The sequence below is a fragment of the Lycorma delicatula genome, chromosome 1 (genome assembly GCF_047948215.1).
Source record: "Lycorma delicatula isolate Av1 chromosome 1, ASM4794821v1, whole genome shotgun sequence".
Taxonomy (NCBI): domain Eukaryota; kingdom Metazoa; phylum Arthropoda; class Insecta; order Hemiptera; family Fulgoridae; genus Lycorma; species Lycorma delicatula.
In genome coordinates, this window is record NC_134455.1 from 170,878,829 (window position 1) to 170,896,644 (window position 17,816).

At 34.5% G+C, this 17,816-nt stretch overlaps 1 protein-coding gene across 2 annotated transcripts in view; it reads left to right on the forward strand.

Moving 5' to 3' along the window:
- The first annotated feature begins 11,254 nt into the window (after positions 1–11,254).
- Positions 11,255–17,816, forward strand: part of LOC142325523 (leukocyte elastase inhibitor-like) — a 41,343-nt gene continuing 34,781 nt past the window's right edge. The window contains exon 1 of one of the 2 annotated variants that reach the window (XM_075367393.1): positions 11,255–11,453. Coding sequence is in view for 1 of the 2 variants with exons in the window: in XM_075367400.1 (XP_075223515.1) it covers positions 11,435–11,453 (19 nt within the window). In the remaining variant the exon portion in view is untranslated. The remainder of the gene's footprint in view (positions 11,454–17,816) is intronic. The other variant, XM_075367400.1, reaches the window with a different exon arrangement.

The window sequence follows — 17,816 nt, forward strand, 5'->3', positions numbered from 1 at the left end:
TTTCTTTGTAACGTATTTGAACATAACTTACCGGTTTATGTAATATTCATCTAAGAATTAAGAATTCACTGGTTATTGATAATGCTCAGTTTATTATAATCGCAAAAATAGTTTCAGGAAATAAAGAAGTTTATTTTAATTTTAAATTAATAACAAAAAAACACCATTTATCTTAGAAAAAAAGACCTTAATCAGTATTAACCTACTGCTTTATTTTGCTATTGCCCGCTTTATTATAAAACTAATCGAAAGCTACGGTAAATTAATGTTTTAATTTGATGCAGCTTTATCTCGCTAGGGTAACGGCAATTGGTGTTTACAATACTACAGTTGGAATTTAAAAAGAAAACAAAAAAGAGGATAACAAATCTACAGTAATTTACACAAACACAGTATTTTTCTATGAGCAGTAGATGCTACTCATTTTATACTGAATTTAACAACTCGATTCCACAAAAAACTGAATTATTAAGATTTCAATGCAGTTAAAAACAGAACTTTGAATTGTAATTGATGTGGAAAGTTTACAAAATGTAAAAAATAATCTTACTGTGTTCCAGTATTGCAGGCAATACTTACTGAGTCAATAGACTTCACTAATTAATAATGATTGAGACAGTATTTATATCCATCCACATTTATTTTTACATATTTTTGTATTTTTCAATTCTTTCTTTATGTGAATAAAGTATCCAAAGAGAAAATGATAAAAGTATAAATTAGGTTGGAAACCAACTTAAGATTAAGTATTTAGAAAGACACAACGCTATATGTTAGCTGAAAAACAAACTGAGACAAATGTTTTACATAAAGGTGGAGTCAAACATGAAACAAAACTATCAAATTTGCACCTACTGAGAAACAAATTGAAAATGTGGTATATTAGAAGGTTGGAAGGTTAGTGCCTACTAACCCTCCAACCTGAAGGGAGACCACTTGGTCTTCCCTCCATTACCTTATGGAGGGGAGACTGAGTGTTCAATTGACAACAGTGGTGGCTTAGCAGTGTTAAATTTCCTCTCTATCATTCCTGACAAATAAAAATAGTCACTGCCATTTTGAAGGGGAAAATTTTATGAAAAATTATTATCAAACACCTTCTTGTCTACATTACAACAAAATTTCAGAAACAATTAGAAAGCATTTTGGTAATGAATATGGCATGAAAAGACAAAATGCAATAAATCTAGGTAAAACAGAACCTTGCTTTGCTCATCTATTGCTGTGTTCCCCTGACAGTTGTAGAACTAAATATACTAAAAGAATTATAAGTAAATCTATAAATTATAAAACGTATAAGTATTATCTATATTATTATAAGTATTATCATAATTTATATAATAAATATAAGAGTGATACATCTTTTTTATATAGTCAAATCATATAAAAAAGATAAAGTTTGAAATAAAAAGGGAGTGCCTTACTTTAAACTTACATTCAACAAATACTTTATAAAATAAGTTAAAGTTTTTTTGTATAAATATATATAATATATTCTCAATGTTATTAAAAAAGGTAAATCAATTATGAATAAGATAAAAAAGGATTTTAAATTTTTATTAGAGAAATGAAATTATTATCCAATAACTTTCATAGACTTCAAATTAAATTAAAACGTTACATTATTCTTTTCTGTTTTATATACATATTTTAAATGTCCTTTGTATTGTAATTGGTTTTTGCACACTTAATGCTGTCCTCTATGGTTTCAGATGAGACGAGTAATATCTTTGCCTTTAATCCTTGAAGGTTCTAGGTTTGAATCCTGTCAGGCTTGAAATTTTTCATAATCCACAAATATTTCATATTATATTCCTAAACACAAAACTTGGACTTATGTAATTCTATATTACTTCCATCTCATGAATTATCTTAAGTCATACTATTTTGCTCTCATTGTCAGAGGTTTGATATAGGTGTTCTTCCATTATTTGTGGTCTTAGTGATGTGATAATATTTTGACTCATATTTTGTCTGATTTCACAATTTTTCTCTGGATTGTGTGTGAACTGTATGGTGGAGGTGGGTATGTAGTACTTCCCAATGGAGTTTGTCAATGGTTTCTTAGTTACCTGAGCTGTGTGAGGTCGGGTGTTATCATGAAGCAAAAAGATGCCTTTGTAGTGAGATACAAGCTATTTTTTCAGCATTGCTGGCTCAGTCTGTTGATAAACATGGCACAGTAGTATGTGCTGTTTATTGTTTGCTGAGCTTCTAGAATATCAACAAAACCCAGTATTTTGCATCCCAAAAGATTGTTATCATAACTTTTCCTGCTGATGGTGGGTTTGGAATTTTTTCTTGTCAATTGAACTTGTGTGTTTCCAGTCCATGTTTTTGATTCCAGTTCATAATGGTGACTCCATGTCTCATCACAAGTTAGAATACTAGCAAAAAAAAAATCACCTTCCTGTTGATTCCATTGCAGCTCTGTGCACATGTCTAATCTTATGGTCTCTGAAGTCTAGTCTCCTTATGGTGATCTGTCAACTCTCTTGGAACCTATCTTGAATTTTTTTTATGGTACTTGAGCTTGTTGGTGATAATGTTATGAACTGTACCAACATTTACTTGTAATTTTTTAGCTATAATTTCAACTATAATCTGTCTGTCTACTTAACTGAAACAGTCTGAACAAGTTTCAAGCACTGAAGTTAAAGTTGAAACTTCAATTAGATGTTCAGAACAATGCTCACTGAAGATTGTTAAATCTAAATTTTTCTACCCACTTGTAAAAATCTTTGTTGTTCATGTAATTTTTTCCATATTATTTGGTCATACAAGCGTAAATGTTAACTGATTTTCCACCTTCAGAAAGCCAAAAATGGATCACTGCACACTGTTCAATTAATTTACAAACTCCAAGAAGATTAAAAATCACAAAATGAGATTTTGAGATTATAAACAAAACAATTTACTCAAATAACTGATCAGACATCATCACAAGGTTAGTAGCTTACTGTTTTCAAATTATCATAACCCTATTACTAATTGTTTTGCCTCCACAGTTATTTGTATCTTTAATATGTTCATGATTTTGAGGGTAACCCAGGCCTCTCACCTTACTTTCTTTATAGGTAACTTATTTAATTTTTTACAAAAACAATTTAAAATGTTAATTATATATACGTTTTATATATATATATATATATATATAATATTATATTATATATATATATTATGTATATATATATATATATATATTATATACATATACTATTTTTGTATAGTTTTTGACAAGACCATTTTGGGCGTCATAACCTGAAAGATAAGTGTTATCCATTTTCTCATGACCAATCAGTTATGACGATCATTGTACCCCTTGATTACAAAAACTCAGATGGTCACAAAAACTTGATAATTTTGGCTTAAAAAATGTTTTATAAGCACACATGAGTTAGTTTCTGAAAATTTTATACAACATTGATTGAATGGGGGAATAAAATAAATTAAGATAATCTATATAAATAAAAATGTAAATGTTCATTTGTTCAAAATCTTAAATCTCTGAAAATTCTTCACAGATTCCTTTGAAATTTTGATACAATGTTGCATTCGAATACGCGAATGTTTTTATATACCTAAGATGTCACACCTGTGACAGGGAAAAACATGTTTTATTTTAAAAACAGTGCAATCTGTTGGATATAAAAGCAACACATGCTGTACTAAATATTTTATGATTCCATTTCAATGTTTCCAATATGTGTGTCTGCTATAGACTAAAAAAAACTATTGAACCGAGATTTAAGCGGGGGGAAAAGGGAGAAAGGGAAAAATCAAAAAAGATAAAAGGGAAGAAGGGGAAAATCAAAAAAGGAAAAAATAGGAAAAGGAAATGGAAAGGGAAAAGGATAAAAAAGAAAAGAGGGAAAGGGAAATAAGGAAAAGAGAAAGGGTGAAGGGGAAGTGGTGAAGAGGGAAAGGGAATACAGTAAAAATGAAAATGGGAAAAGGAATATGAGGAAAGGTGGAAAGGAAAAGTGGACAGGGGAAGGAAAAGGGTAAGGGGAAAATGAAAGGAGAAACTTGGTATGGGAAAAGGGTAAAAGGGAAAGGCTAAATTTTGTAAACTTCCATAATGTTCATTTTGTTATTGTTTTATCAAACTTTAAATTGTGACATATTTTCTCAAATCTAGTAATAGCGAAGCATTGGCAGATCTGCTAATATTTTATAAATATATAACTTTAATTACCTTTATTCTTATAAATGCATATACATATCTAATAACACACACACACACACACACACACACACACAGAGAGAGAGAGAGAAAGAGAGAGACACACACACATACACACACTGAAGTAAATACATACATATACACCATGCAAAAAAAACATTAGTCTTATTAAGGTACATAATATAATTTGTTTATATATATACTTATATAAAAAAGTTTTATAAGAGTATGAATTTATTATTTAGTCAAAAATTTTACTGTGAAATTACATTGTGTTTTATCATAAAACATTGTAGGCACAGTGGTATTTTGCATACACTACATATTGTAAAAATGTTTGATATTTTCTTCTGAGCTGCTTATCGACCTCCTTGGCATACATTCCTTTGATAACAAGGTTGGCATCATCGATATTTTTTGGTTTTTACAAATTAATGTTGTTGATGATGTAATTCATCAGTCTCTTTGTCATCAGATTCAATATTGAGTAAAGATTGAACCAGTTTTTCCCTAAATTCTGTGATACTAATGTTCTTGCTAGTCACAGTCTTAAGTAATGAATAGGCATTAAAAACTGCTGTACCAAGCGTGATGTCAAAAGCTATTTTTTATACCATTTTAAAGAACACTGTAAGGTACTACAGTATGCAACAATATGGTCACACCTTTGAATGGAATGACTTGTCTTTATTATAATCAAGCACAATTGTTGGTTACAGTCGTAACCCCCCATATTGAATATAACGGCTGTATAATCAGCCGAGTTAGAGTTCATAAGTACCTAGGTGTTTTGTTTGATGAGAAGTTGCTGTTTAGCAAACACATTATGCAAGTAGCGGCGGACGCCGTCTCAATGATGCACAAACTTAGGAGGATTGCTCGAAGGATTATAGGATGTCTGGCCGTCAAATGTACATGGTGTACCTAGGTGTCTTCGAAAACATGACCTCTTACGCGGCGCCCGTTTGGATATGAATAGATTACTTGTTCGAAATTTAAGGAGTGCCCAACGTAGAGCCTTAATTGTATGCACTGCTGTTTTTAAAACAACCTCCTACGAGGCTACAACCGTATTGGGAAAGGCTCTTCCAATCGATTTAGTGGTGAAAGTAAGGGCAGCCATGTGGAAATTGTGAAGAGGCCGAAAGGCCAAGGTATTTGGAATGTGGTTTTGGCCGGGCCAGTACCGAAACGGAATGGTGATCACAACGCACCGGATCTAAATTTTGTTCAGCTGTCCATCTCCCGCCTGCGGAAGAGGCTTCAGAGTCTCGCGATGGTAACATGGCAACTGGAATGGGACACCACGATTAAGGGAAGATCCCTGTACAAGTTTATACGGGATCTGGGGTGATGGTATGTCTCGAGTTCGTTTTTAATTGCAACGGGTGCCCAGGTGCTCATCAACCATGATGATTTGAACCAATATCTGTTTCGGTTCCGCCTGGCAGCTGATGAGCTGTACGTCTGCTGGAAGGTCCAGTCAAATGAACACCTGATGTTTGACTGCCCTGCTCTTGGGGGTCCAGAGACCGGGCCACCCTGGAACTTAGAGGTCAAGGGGAAAATTGGCCCCTCACAAGCGGCGAGTCAATGTGGCAAGAGCGGCATTGTCGAACCATGTGGGAGTTCCTTGATGCGGGTGCTTTGTTCAATCGACATCAATAGTTTACTTAAGGGAAAGATTCCTACCGCACTGCTGTGGGAAGCTAACCAAGATATGTGGCTGACCACCAGCCAATTAAGGCTCCAAGCGCTTTAATACGGTGGACAGATACTTGCTGGCATTCGGCAACCTAGGCGTGGCAGCGAATTGCTGTCTAGACGAAATAAATTTTAATTTATGGATGTCATATATATTCTTAGTCGTTGACGGGGTGCGCCTACCCATTTTAGTAATGTATGACAAGTGAGCAATTGGGACACCTAATTCGGTGGTGTATGGCACCCCGCTTATCCGCTCACGCTATTAGGTAAGCTGTAGGAGCTATTTAGAACACTGATCGCTAAACTGTTTTGAGGCTCAGTAAGCGTTTGCGGCACAGACATTCGGTCCTATGCTTTAGGGTGACCGAATGGGGTGGTGCGGGAGAAATGCCAAGCAAATCAATTATACTGGTACTTTCATAAGTATTTGATGCAAAGGATGCTGATGGTATAACATTTTGTGTATGGCTGATAAGGATATAACTGGAGATGATGTGGATGGCAATCATTATTTTATAAAGGAATATTTTGTTTAATTTTTCCTGATTCAATAAATGCACTTACATTTCTGATATCATCATTCTCGGAGTCCGAAGTCAAGTCGGAATCAGAATGTACGTATTCCGGATCGGCATTCGAATCGTAACCAGCAAAGCTTTCATAATCAGAGTCTCTATTAAGAATTTTCAAAAGTTCCTCTTCAATAAGTTGATTCATTTTTGACAAAATTAAACAAAATGTTAGACAAAATTAAACAAAACAAACACCACAACCCGATTTAAAACAAACACGAACAATCGATTCACTCTGGACACGATAAATGTCAATATAACCAATAACTTTTCTTTTTATTAACCTCAGGGACCATCGTTAGGTATTAGTTCAGAGGGATGAATACAATTTCTGTAGTGTGTAAAAATGTCATGACTGACCGAGATTCGAACCCAGAACCTCCGGATAAAAGGCCGAGACGCTACCATTTGCTCTACGGAGGCCTTTTATTTTTCCTGTTTAACCTTCGGGAATTACCATTCAGATATTACTTCAAAGGATGAATGAGGATGATATGTATGAGTGTAAATGAAGTGCATAGTGTAATCAGCGCCACGGAGGCCGGAAACCAATAACTTAATCGTTATTATGATCACATGATTAATGTTAATCAGTGCTGCCAAACATATTACAAAATGAAAAATATATTTCTTTCAAACTGTTAAAAGAAACTGATTTTGGCACCACACTACTTCCTTGTACGCCTATTAAATTTCATATACACATTTTTTCTAATGAAAAGTACATAAAATTTTATTTCATTAATAACTTCTGGTATTTTATCATAAACGTTTTTTACAATCAGAGGTTAATAATTATTAATAAATCAATATTTAAAATTTTTTAAAAATTCGAAAAAAAAGGAGATGTCTGATTCGAACCGATGTGCCTTCCTTTTTCTAAGATCCAAATATTTCATTAATTAAAATTTCATTTGGCTATAACTCTGGAACTAATGAGAATAAGTACCAGTTATGATATATCGTTGAAAAGCCCTCAATGAGGGCTTATTACTGCAGTTAAGAAAAAGCCCAAAATACAAATATTTTAGGATTTTGGGCTTTTTTTGGACACTTTTGATTCAGTCGATTGCGATCAAAAGGGAAGTACATAACTTGATGTTACAACAGTCCTAAATCCAACATTTCAACATCCTACTACTTATCGTTTTTGAGTTATGCGAGATAAATATGTCACACCGACAATACAGACGTCACACCGAAAATAGTCAAAATGGATATTTCCGTTGAAATCTAAAACCAAAATTTTTCGCGATCACAATACTTCCTTTACTTAGTACAAGGAAGTAATAATTAACAATCACTAGCTGAGTGAGCACTTATAAATAATTCATGTGATAAATTAAGCCAAAATTTAATTTAAAAAAAAGTCAGCAAGTAAAATTCCATGGTATACGCTGACTCACTTGTTTATTGGGTTACGTGCTGTCAATTGGTTATGAATACCAATGCAAATGAGAGGCCATGGAGGTCTCATGACCTGAGAAACAAATGTATGTTTGAAAGGTACAAATGACTCTCAAATCCCATTGAAAAAACTCTGGTGAGGTCTCAAAACCGCGAACGTGTTAATTATTGAATGACCCTCATATATATTTTAGTGTAAGAATGTTGTTTTAGTAGCTAAATGTTATATTTTTTAATTAATGTGTTTATATTTATTTATATATTATCTTAATTATATATATATTTTTTTTTATTATTTATTAATTACCAGGTGAAATTTAAATACTGTGCATTTGTTTATATTATAACTTTGATGTTTGATTGTAACTTTTTAGTAAAAAAAGCTGGTAAAGTACTATGCCTTTCCCGGCTATTTATAATAAAAATAAGAAGTTAGAGCAAAAAAAAAATGTTTGTTTTTAATTGGGGGGGGGGGGGGGGGATAAGATTTAAGAAAAATTTTTCTAAAAATATTCATAAATAGATTAAGCTTAACAATTTGCTTCAGTAACATTTTCTTTAAATCTAACGCCCCTTCAATAAACACTAAAATAAAATTTTCAAAAAATCTCTTTACATTTTAGGTCCGGGGTCTATAACTTAGAAAAACTATATATATTTCTTGATTGTAACGTAAAAACTTAAAACAATTTTTGAAAAATATTTAAACCAAAGGGAATTAGAGCAATACAATTTCAATTTTAAGATGTGGGGGTTATTTTTTGAAAAAAATGTTGTGATTTATTTTTATATACACTGTAGGTAACAAATCTACTTTAATAAAGTTTTCTCTAAAATGTCTGTGAAGAAAATCGAAATTTTTTTTCACAATATTCCCCATCCCCTTAATTTTTTAAAAAGTAATATGCTCAGTATAAAGAAATATTTGAGCCAAATTTGAAGAAAATAAATTTTGTTCAATCCTGAAGTGTAAGGCCAAAAGCAGTGTGATACACAAACATACATTCATACGTATGTACGTATTTGCGTAGATATGTATGTTATTCTATCTGCATTACATATATATGTAATAATTCTAGCTAGGTACATATGTGTATTATTTTAGCTATATTAGCCAGGAAAGAAATAAATAAATAAAAAACACACAGGATATTTTATTCTTTACTTTATATTGTAACATATTCTTCAGTTTATACCTAATCTATCTGTGATGGATTTGTTCATTTAATGTATTGTATTTGTCTAATTTAGAATTTTTTGTAAATAAATTAATATTTTATTGTGATCAGTACATAATAGTACACTATATTCTAGGTTACATCAGGAATTGGTAACTGTGCTACTTCTTGAATAAAAAAAGTGAATATTTGCATGAATAAGCCAAACTGTGATAAAATTTCGTTGAAAGTAATGTCACACAAAACTCAATTAATTATAAAATGGAAAAGGTCTTGCAGAAACTGTGTGTTTAAAATAATTAATATGTCAACATTAATAATTAAAAATATAAATGCATGAAATAGTATCAAGATAAATATGTGACATTATTAAATATAAAAACATAACTTTAAAATAGATCACAGTTTAGAAGATGTTATGAAAATTATATGAGCACACATTCATGTTCAAGTTGAACAGAGGTGTTGAAAATTCAGGGTTTCTTTTCTTTCCACTTATTATTAAAATACTTTTAGTATTATTTAAAAACTCACTGGCAAAGTAGTATTGTTTTCATGTTAAAGTTTTCAATTTATTTTAAATAAATCTGTAAAAAAATTTTATTAAATGATTGGTAGTCTTAAAAATGCCAACAGAAGCATATTAAGGCCCTTTTTCATAAGAGCCAAAGACTGAATTAATGTGCTGAGTTACACAAAAAAAACTATGTTAATATTTTAGGGAAATGATTTAAGTGAGGGGAAACAGCACAAGAGAAGTGGGGAGGGTTGCCATAGTGCTGGAAGTATAATTAACGTCTCAGCGCTAGAGGTACATCTTCAAGCAGATGCGGTAATTCTTCTTAAAGGAAGAGCAAGTAGACCTCATTATTTAAGTAATATGAGCGGACAGCTCATTGTAAAGACAGTTGGTTGTAAAGACAGCTGATTGTAAAGAAGGCTGCAACAATGCTCACTGCGTAAGTTGTTGACGCCATCTCGAGTAAAATTTACCTTGTCGGTAAACAAAACATTCTTGTAGAGTTGTCGATTTGTATTTCACCAGTTACAGAACTCTAAGCGAAGCGGACCGTCTCTTGGGTAAAGATGTGGAACTGGCTCTTCATGATAAGGATAAAACCTGTTTTGTTTAATTGTCCTCCAAATAATCGTATGCGAAACTCCGATTCGCTTAGAAAGACTCGTGAACTGACGCCTGGACTACGCCGAACTGCATCGATAATAATTTCATCAGCAACAGCGTCGTGTTGGACAGATCGTTCGTAGCTGGTACGAATACTAGGTAGTGAACCTGTTTCCCGAAGATTGCGAAAATTTGCGCTGATTGTATTGGGATCGGGAATTCTGCGATTTGGAAAATGTATTTCATATTCTACTGCAGCAGCTGTAGAATTACCATTACACACTTCCAAAATGAATACCATATCAGCGGATTCCTCTCTTGTAAATAAGTACGACATTACTTGAATGGTAAAAAACTAAAATTCACAGAAAATCTTCACTAATGACAGCACAGTTCACAGTGCGCGATATACTTACAGAATGATTTAAATATTAATACAATATTGCGCATTATTGATCAGTAATTGTTTTATTGTCAACATTGAAATAATAATTTTTCAAATAATTTATTGTATTTCTGCCATTAATAAATAACATTATTATGTAAGTAGTTTTTATTTATTAATTTTTTAATTTTTGTTTTACAATTGTTTTGTAATTTCCAGTTTTTTCTTTAATTTTTAAACAGTTCTTTAATTTTGGAATAGTCGCTTTGATATTGGAGGGACAGGTAGATGGGAAAAATTATCCAGGCAGGCAACGTTAGGAATATATAAAATAAATTGTTAAGGATGTAGGATGTAGAAGGTATAGCGAAATGAAACGACTGTCACTAGATAGGGAATCTTGAAGAGCTGCATCATACCACTCAAATGACTGATACAACAAAAAATGAATAAATGACGTAAAGAAAATAAAAAATACAAATTTAAAATTAAGCAACAATTAAAAAAAAAAAAAAGTTATTTTATTGCTGGATTAATGAAGTAACATTTTTTTTATACACTTGCGAAGATATATGATACATAAAAAATATTGTTTAAAGGAAAAAAATGACTACATTTACAGTCGTATTCTTAACTTCCAGTGTTCAGATTTTTTTTTAACATTTCTTTTTATAATGCATCGTTGCAGTGGGTCACTAAACAAATACGTAGTTGTGTTATGTTATATTTTAATTTTATTTCGGTATTACGACCTTGGGCATGCTACACAAGTATTTTAACAAGAATGACGTTTGCTAGTCGTTTGTGCTTTATGCGGAGATTTTTCAATTTCTTAATTGTGATATTTTAATTTTGTTTTAAAACTTGAATTCAGCGATGTCCAAATTAAAGAAAGGTATGGTTGCCACTGTTAAGTTGTATTAATGTAAGATTTGCTGTAAATGACAAATTCAAAATTCTGTGTTTTGTTTTGACAAATCGATCTGCTCTCTAGAGTACCTTTTTAGTCTTTTTTAGGCATAAATTTTGTATAAGATTCTAGTAAAATTCAAACCATTCAGTTTGACATCTAATTATGTAAATGCATGTCTGGCATTTAGGGAGGTAGCAAAGATTTCTATTTCTATTATTCTGTTCTTTAACAGCATAGAATACAATATATGTATATATAATTTAACCTACTAGTTATATGTGCAACCCACATAACTAGGGGTGGTTGTTGTGTGCTCATGAAAACATGATTAAAACACAAAAAATCATACATCTGTTATTTTTTAATTTCTCTAATTAAATGTATTTAGTGTATTAATCCACTGTATCAATTAATAATGCAATGTTTGATGTGTAAACATAGTAAATAAATAATGATAAATGCTAACTAAATTCTTCTATTATATTATACACAACAAATGTATCGGTGTTACAATCAGTAGTATAATTAATTAAATTAAGAAAGACAATAAAATAAAATAAACATTTATTTTAAATTATAAAAATACTCACCTTCAAACTATGTGGAAATTGTTTTAGACGTTTTATTAAAGCTAATTATGCTACCCTTCAGTAAAATAACCTGTAGGACTGTTGACAGTGGGTTAAGAATAGCACTACAGGTTACTAAACTGAATAAGGAGTTTCATAATTAGCTGGGAAGATTTTCTGGAAGAACAATTCTTTAAAAGTTAACTTTGAAAGTGTTGTTAATAATTTTTAAAACATTAATCTTTGTCATCACAGCAATCACCCTTTTCAAGAAGTTTAACTTACTAAGAAATAATTTAAGTTTGAAAAAAATTTGAACTTCAATTCATATTTTGGTTTAACTCAATCAGTCATTAATAGAAATTTATTTTGTGGTTTTAATCTCAAAGATTGTGAATCTTTATAAACAATAAACATCATGTCTTCAAAATGTGTCATTTTGAAGACATGGTGACATTCCTTGCATGGTTGTCATTCATAAATTTCTTCACCACACATGCATATTTATGGCCTTTCGGATCGAGCAGCGGTGTGGCCAAAACGTTGGCACTGAAACATTTCATTGGTTGCGGTACAAAAGCCCGCACATCCATCGGTGCATTCCTGCACGCACTTTCTCCGGCAGGGTTGGTCTGTTAAAGGTGAGGACATGAGAAGCAGAAGGTTTCTTACTCCTACGGCATTTTATTACTCATTGTGGTTTCAATTCCTCAACTATTTCCTGTTATGTACAATTCAGCAGATCCCGACAAACCACAATACCTTTTGAGGTATTGAGTGTGTTGTGCGGATCGATATGTACAGCAAATTCCACTGCATTTGTTCAGACTGCGACTCATTAGTTCTCATTAGCCGTCTCTAAATGAAGTCCGTAGTAAGTTTTCCGGTTTTCCTTTACTGTGCCTCAAGCACAATTACTAATCTCTCGAGCGATAAGGAAAGAAGGACTGACTCGAAAAATTACCATCCTCTACTAATTAAAAAATATTTTGGTTTAGAAAAAACTGCTCTAGTATAGAACTCTCTGTAAATTCTTAACCTCCTTTTCCATTCTTCCTAATTCTTGGCTCTTCCTTTGTTTCGCCTCAGGTGAAACGACTGGTTCTGGACGAGGATTTGTGGGCCCTTTGTCACGTTTGTTTGTTCAAACTGCGTAATAATTTGATCTCTTCTGTAGCAAGGCTAGCTGCCGGGGTACTCCCCCACTGCAGGGCTACCAATCCTTGGGGTCCGGTCCAGTAATCCGATGGAACCGGCATATGTCCTGGCAGGGAGAGGATGCGTAATCTCTACAGTGACTCCAGGCCCCTACACACCAAACTTTTCAGGGCTCCCATGCACCGACATACATGGGCACCTCAGCTACATGCTTGCCATCGACAAGCATGTCACAGCGGAAGAGCCTCCGTTACACCTGCAATCACTTCGACCCTGGCCGCCACATTGCTAGCTCTAAAGATGATATAAATCCATTTCCTTAATCATTTGAATTTTCGTACCTGCAGATGGCCGAATAATCCAGTCCTTTAGAACGACCTGTAGATGGAACCAGGTCGAAGAAAAACTGCATGTCCAAGGGAAACACTCGGAGCCCCGTTAGCCAGCATTATGTATAGTTCGTATGTACAGCTGTTACCGCCCTATTTTGACGGCGTTTTGGAAAAATAGCCGTCTTTCTTCTTTATAACTAAATATTTTGGTACTGAACCTCTATTTTTCGGTCTAGATTTACGAGTTTCCTTCTTCCTTTCCAGATATATAACTACTTCTTTATCGCTAAATTCTACACTCTTCCTTCTCTTCACCTACGAAGACAAAGGCTCTCCAAGACGAGGGTTTTTACGTGAACCCTTTGCCATGTACGTTGGGGCTGTTGAAAAATCCATAGCCTATATTTTCGCCAGTAGACATGTCACAAGGTGCGGACGGAGAAACTGTTGGGCGTGCCCGGATCATAAATCCTGCCTGGGTTCCCCCAGTCCGCCGCCTCCCACAAATTTAACCTAGTCCGGCATTGTCTGACCCACGACTGATTCACACTGGATGTCGCAAGACTTCGGCAGAGCAAGCTCACAATCCGGCTCCACAAACGAGAAGAGGGATGAGCACTCCTCGTCCGCACTCTACCCAACGTCGACAAAGCAGATCACGGTCATGCCTCCCGCCACCGCTGTAAACAGCAAAACTGAGAAGCACAGCCGCAACCAGTTCGGACCGCCGTACTCCATAGAGAACTCCTGATTAAAACCGTTGCCCCGTTGGCCGACATAAGTGCAGATACCGAAGTATCTCGACGTTGCCCGGCCCGAACGTGTGGGTTGATGTTATTGCACGAACGTCGGGTTGGATTATCCGGGACATTATTATTATTTTTTATTTTTATTTTTAAGTTTTACGGACATCGACTGCTTTGGTAATTAGCCCCTTTCACTTCAAAAAGAAAAGAATAGCACTTAAGTTATTTCACATTTCCAATGAAACTGAAAACTGTTAATTCAGTCTTGATTTTAAACTCAAATACTGGAATACAATCCCTAATAATCTTGATTCTTAAATATATCACATTTGCTTACCTCCTAGGCTTTCCTTTTGACCATCCTTTCTTGCATCTTTTTTCCATTCTCCTTACGGCCTCTACTTTTGATGACAAAGTGTCTGAGGCCTCGGACATGGCATCTTCCTCCCTTTCAGATACCAGTGATGTTCTACGGCTGACATCAGGTAATGACATCCTAGATAGGGCGGTTATTATAGTTTTTATCGAATCTAAACTTGATGCATTCTCTAGTTTTCGGCCGCTGAAGAACTCGATTCAATCTGCATAGGTACACTTGGGGCGGCTGATGTACTCGCTCTCTCCTTAGGTATTCTCTGGGCTTTTGGAAGTTCCATAGGTGCTGGTTCTATAATGTTTATATCCGATGCTTTCTCTATTTTTACTTGCATCTGCATTGCACTAGTCTCAGATTTTTTCTTAACCCTTGCCACACCCTCCTTTGCCTTATGACTGGTCGAAGGAGTGATGTTTATGGCTTTATCAGATGTCTCCTTACCCTTACGCATAACATCGATTGGTGGTTGTATAATAGCGGGTTTTGCTGCTACTTTTCGTTGAGAAGATTCTATCCCAGTGTCAACGATGTCCATCTGGGGATGAGTTTTCACAGGTTTTAATGGTTCCTTTCGCTGACTAGATAATCGTGGTGTCAATTACTTTCTCTGTTATATTAGCCAAATTTAATGCAAGCGTAGTAAGCAACTGCTCCACGTTAACTTTGGATGACGAAGTGGCAGCAGCTGTTCCTGCATAAGTCGTTGTCGGTCGAGGTGTTCTACTACTAACAATTTTAGTCGCTTCAGGGTAACCTTCCTTTTGCAGCGTTTTAACTTCCTGAATGGCCGTTTCCAATTTGTGCACCGAGTAATTTCTTGATCGGCAGTTGTGATGCCCTTTAAGTTAATGCAAACTGGAGAGTCTTTAGATGGATCACCTTCATGAGCTTCCATTCCGCACACACAGATTTCTTGCCTTTTGCATCTAACTGCAGTTTGATCAAAACGTTGGTACTTAAAACATCGCATAGGTTGCGGGATGAAAGTGCGTACGACCAGATGATGTATGCCAGTACGTACTTTCTCAAGCAGATTACGTCTGTTAATGGCCAACACATGCGACGCTGAAGACATAACTTCATCATTTCTCCTCATGGTTAACCTCCGGAATTAGATCACTCCTTGACTAGACACTTCCTCCACTATTTCTTTTTTGGTGCAATTAAGAAGATCACGGCAAGTAATGACTCCTTTCGACTAGTTAAGCGTACTATATGGTTGTACAGACACTGGGAACTTCCCGATCTTCTTCAAAAATTGAACTTTTTGGCATTGAATATCGTTTACAGTTTTGATGTACAAACCACTAAAAGTCCTGCGAATCTCCTTGACAGGACCACCACCAGAATAATTTCTAATTTCTTACGATAGTTTCTTGCCATTAAGAATCGGCTGACTTTCTGGAAGTTTCCATTCTCTTCCGTAATCACTAGATGTCTAGGTCCGGGCATATTGTTGTTAAACAAAGCTTTCCGAAAATCTTTTCTAATTCATTCAGACTCTTTGCTACATTTCACATTTTCTCTTTGCTACAATTGGATATTCATAGATATAGAGTGGTTCTCGTTGGAAATTTTTATATCCCTGGACGTGGACTGGGACAATCGTTCCCTTTGCGCCATCATCCACTTTTATGAAAAAAAGAAAGCTTTAGACATGTTTAATATTATTGATGATTTGACTCTTACTCAATTTAATAAACACATTCTGAGAGAGGGCAAGTCAATCTTAGATCTTGTACTAGCGAATGCTGAGATAGCTGTGGATGTTGAAGGTGATATCTTCGTTGTTCCGGATGCACTTTACGACCCCTTAGCATTAGAATTATAGTCAGTGAGAGTATTGTGGTTACACCATCTGTCAAAGTTTTTGATTTCATAAATGGAAATTATGGTGGCCTGTATACGGTGGTTGAGGATACAGATTGGGGAGCAGTTCTTGATGTGGAAAGAATGGACGAGGCTATTCACAATGATACTTCAAGATCTCTTATATAAATTAAGAGAAATATCATGCTTGGTTCTCAAATAGATTGATAAGATGCCTAAATTATAACTGCAATACGCATAGAAAGTTCAAGAGTCAAGAGTTCAAGTTCTGTCCTTATTGTTGACTATGAGAGTTCACTGATCTGCAAAGGGAAGCTAAGTACCTTCTCCAAACAGATAGGAAGAAAAGAACTGCTACAGTTGAGATTCAAGCCAATGAACTTACTTAAATATGTCAAATCATTTATAAATTATTCTAGTGGCATCCATTCTATTAAGATTAAGGAAAAAATTATTACTGAAGCTGAGGAATTAAGTGAAGAATTTGATAAATACTTTAGTTCTGTTTACCAACCTGCTACAATTGCTGATAAGGATCCACCAGTTAACACTAATGACGTGATACCTGATTGGATATTCCTCACCTTGGTGAGAAGGAAGTGCTTGTGGCAATCAACTGTGGTTGGTAGAGTAAATACTGCAGCAAGTTATGATAAAATTCCTCCTTTTGTTATAAAGGGTGGAGTCATAGCTCCGGCACTTGCTGGCTTTTTTAATAGAAGCCTGAACGAAGGTATTTTTCCGGAATGTTGGAAGAAGGATCTGCCTGCCTATTCCTAAGAAAGGTGATCTACATGTTGTGTAAAACTACAGGCCGGTCTCTGTGATCAACAATGTTGCTAAAGGTTTTGAGAAATGTATCCATACGTACATGATGAATGCGTTAGTCAAATTTATTGATCCTCACCAACACAGTTGTATGGCAAAGAAATCCACAGTGACTAATCTTTTCAAGGCCTTCAATAATATTCCACCTGAGTTCAGTAGTAGAAAGCAAGTCAATGCTATATACTTTGATTTTAGGAAAGCATTCGATACTGTGCTCCAAGCATATTTTTAAGAAAATTGAAGGACTATGGCGTTTGTGGTGCCTTACTTAAATGGATAATTTCTTATCTCTCAGAAAATTTCTTATCTTTACAGAAAATTTCATGTAAAAATTGCTGGAAAGATTTCCAGAGTTTAGCACTTCATTGGGAGTACCACAAGGTTCTAATCTTGGGCCTTTGCTTTTCATCCTGTTTGTGGATGACATTGCTTGACAGCTGAGAAGTCTATACTGATGATTTGAAAATTTATGCACCAATGAAATCACAACAGGATTTCTTTGCGCT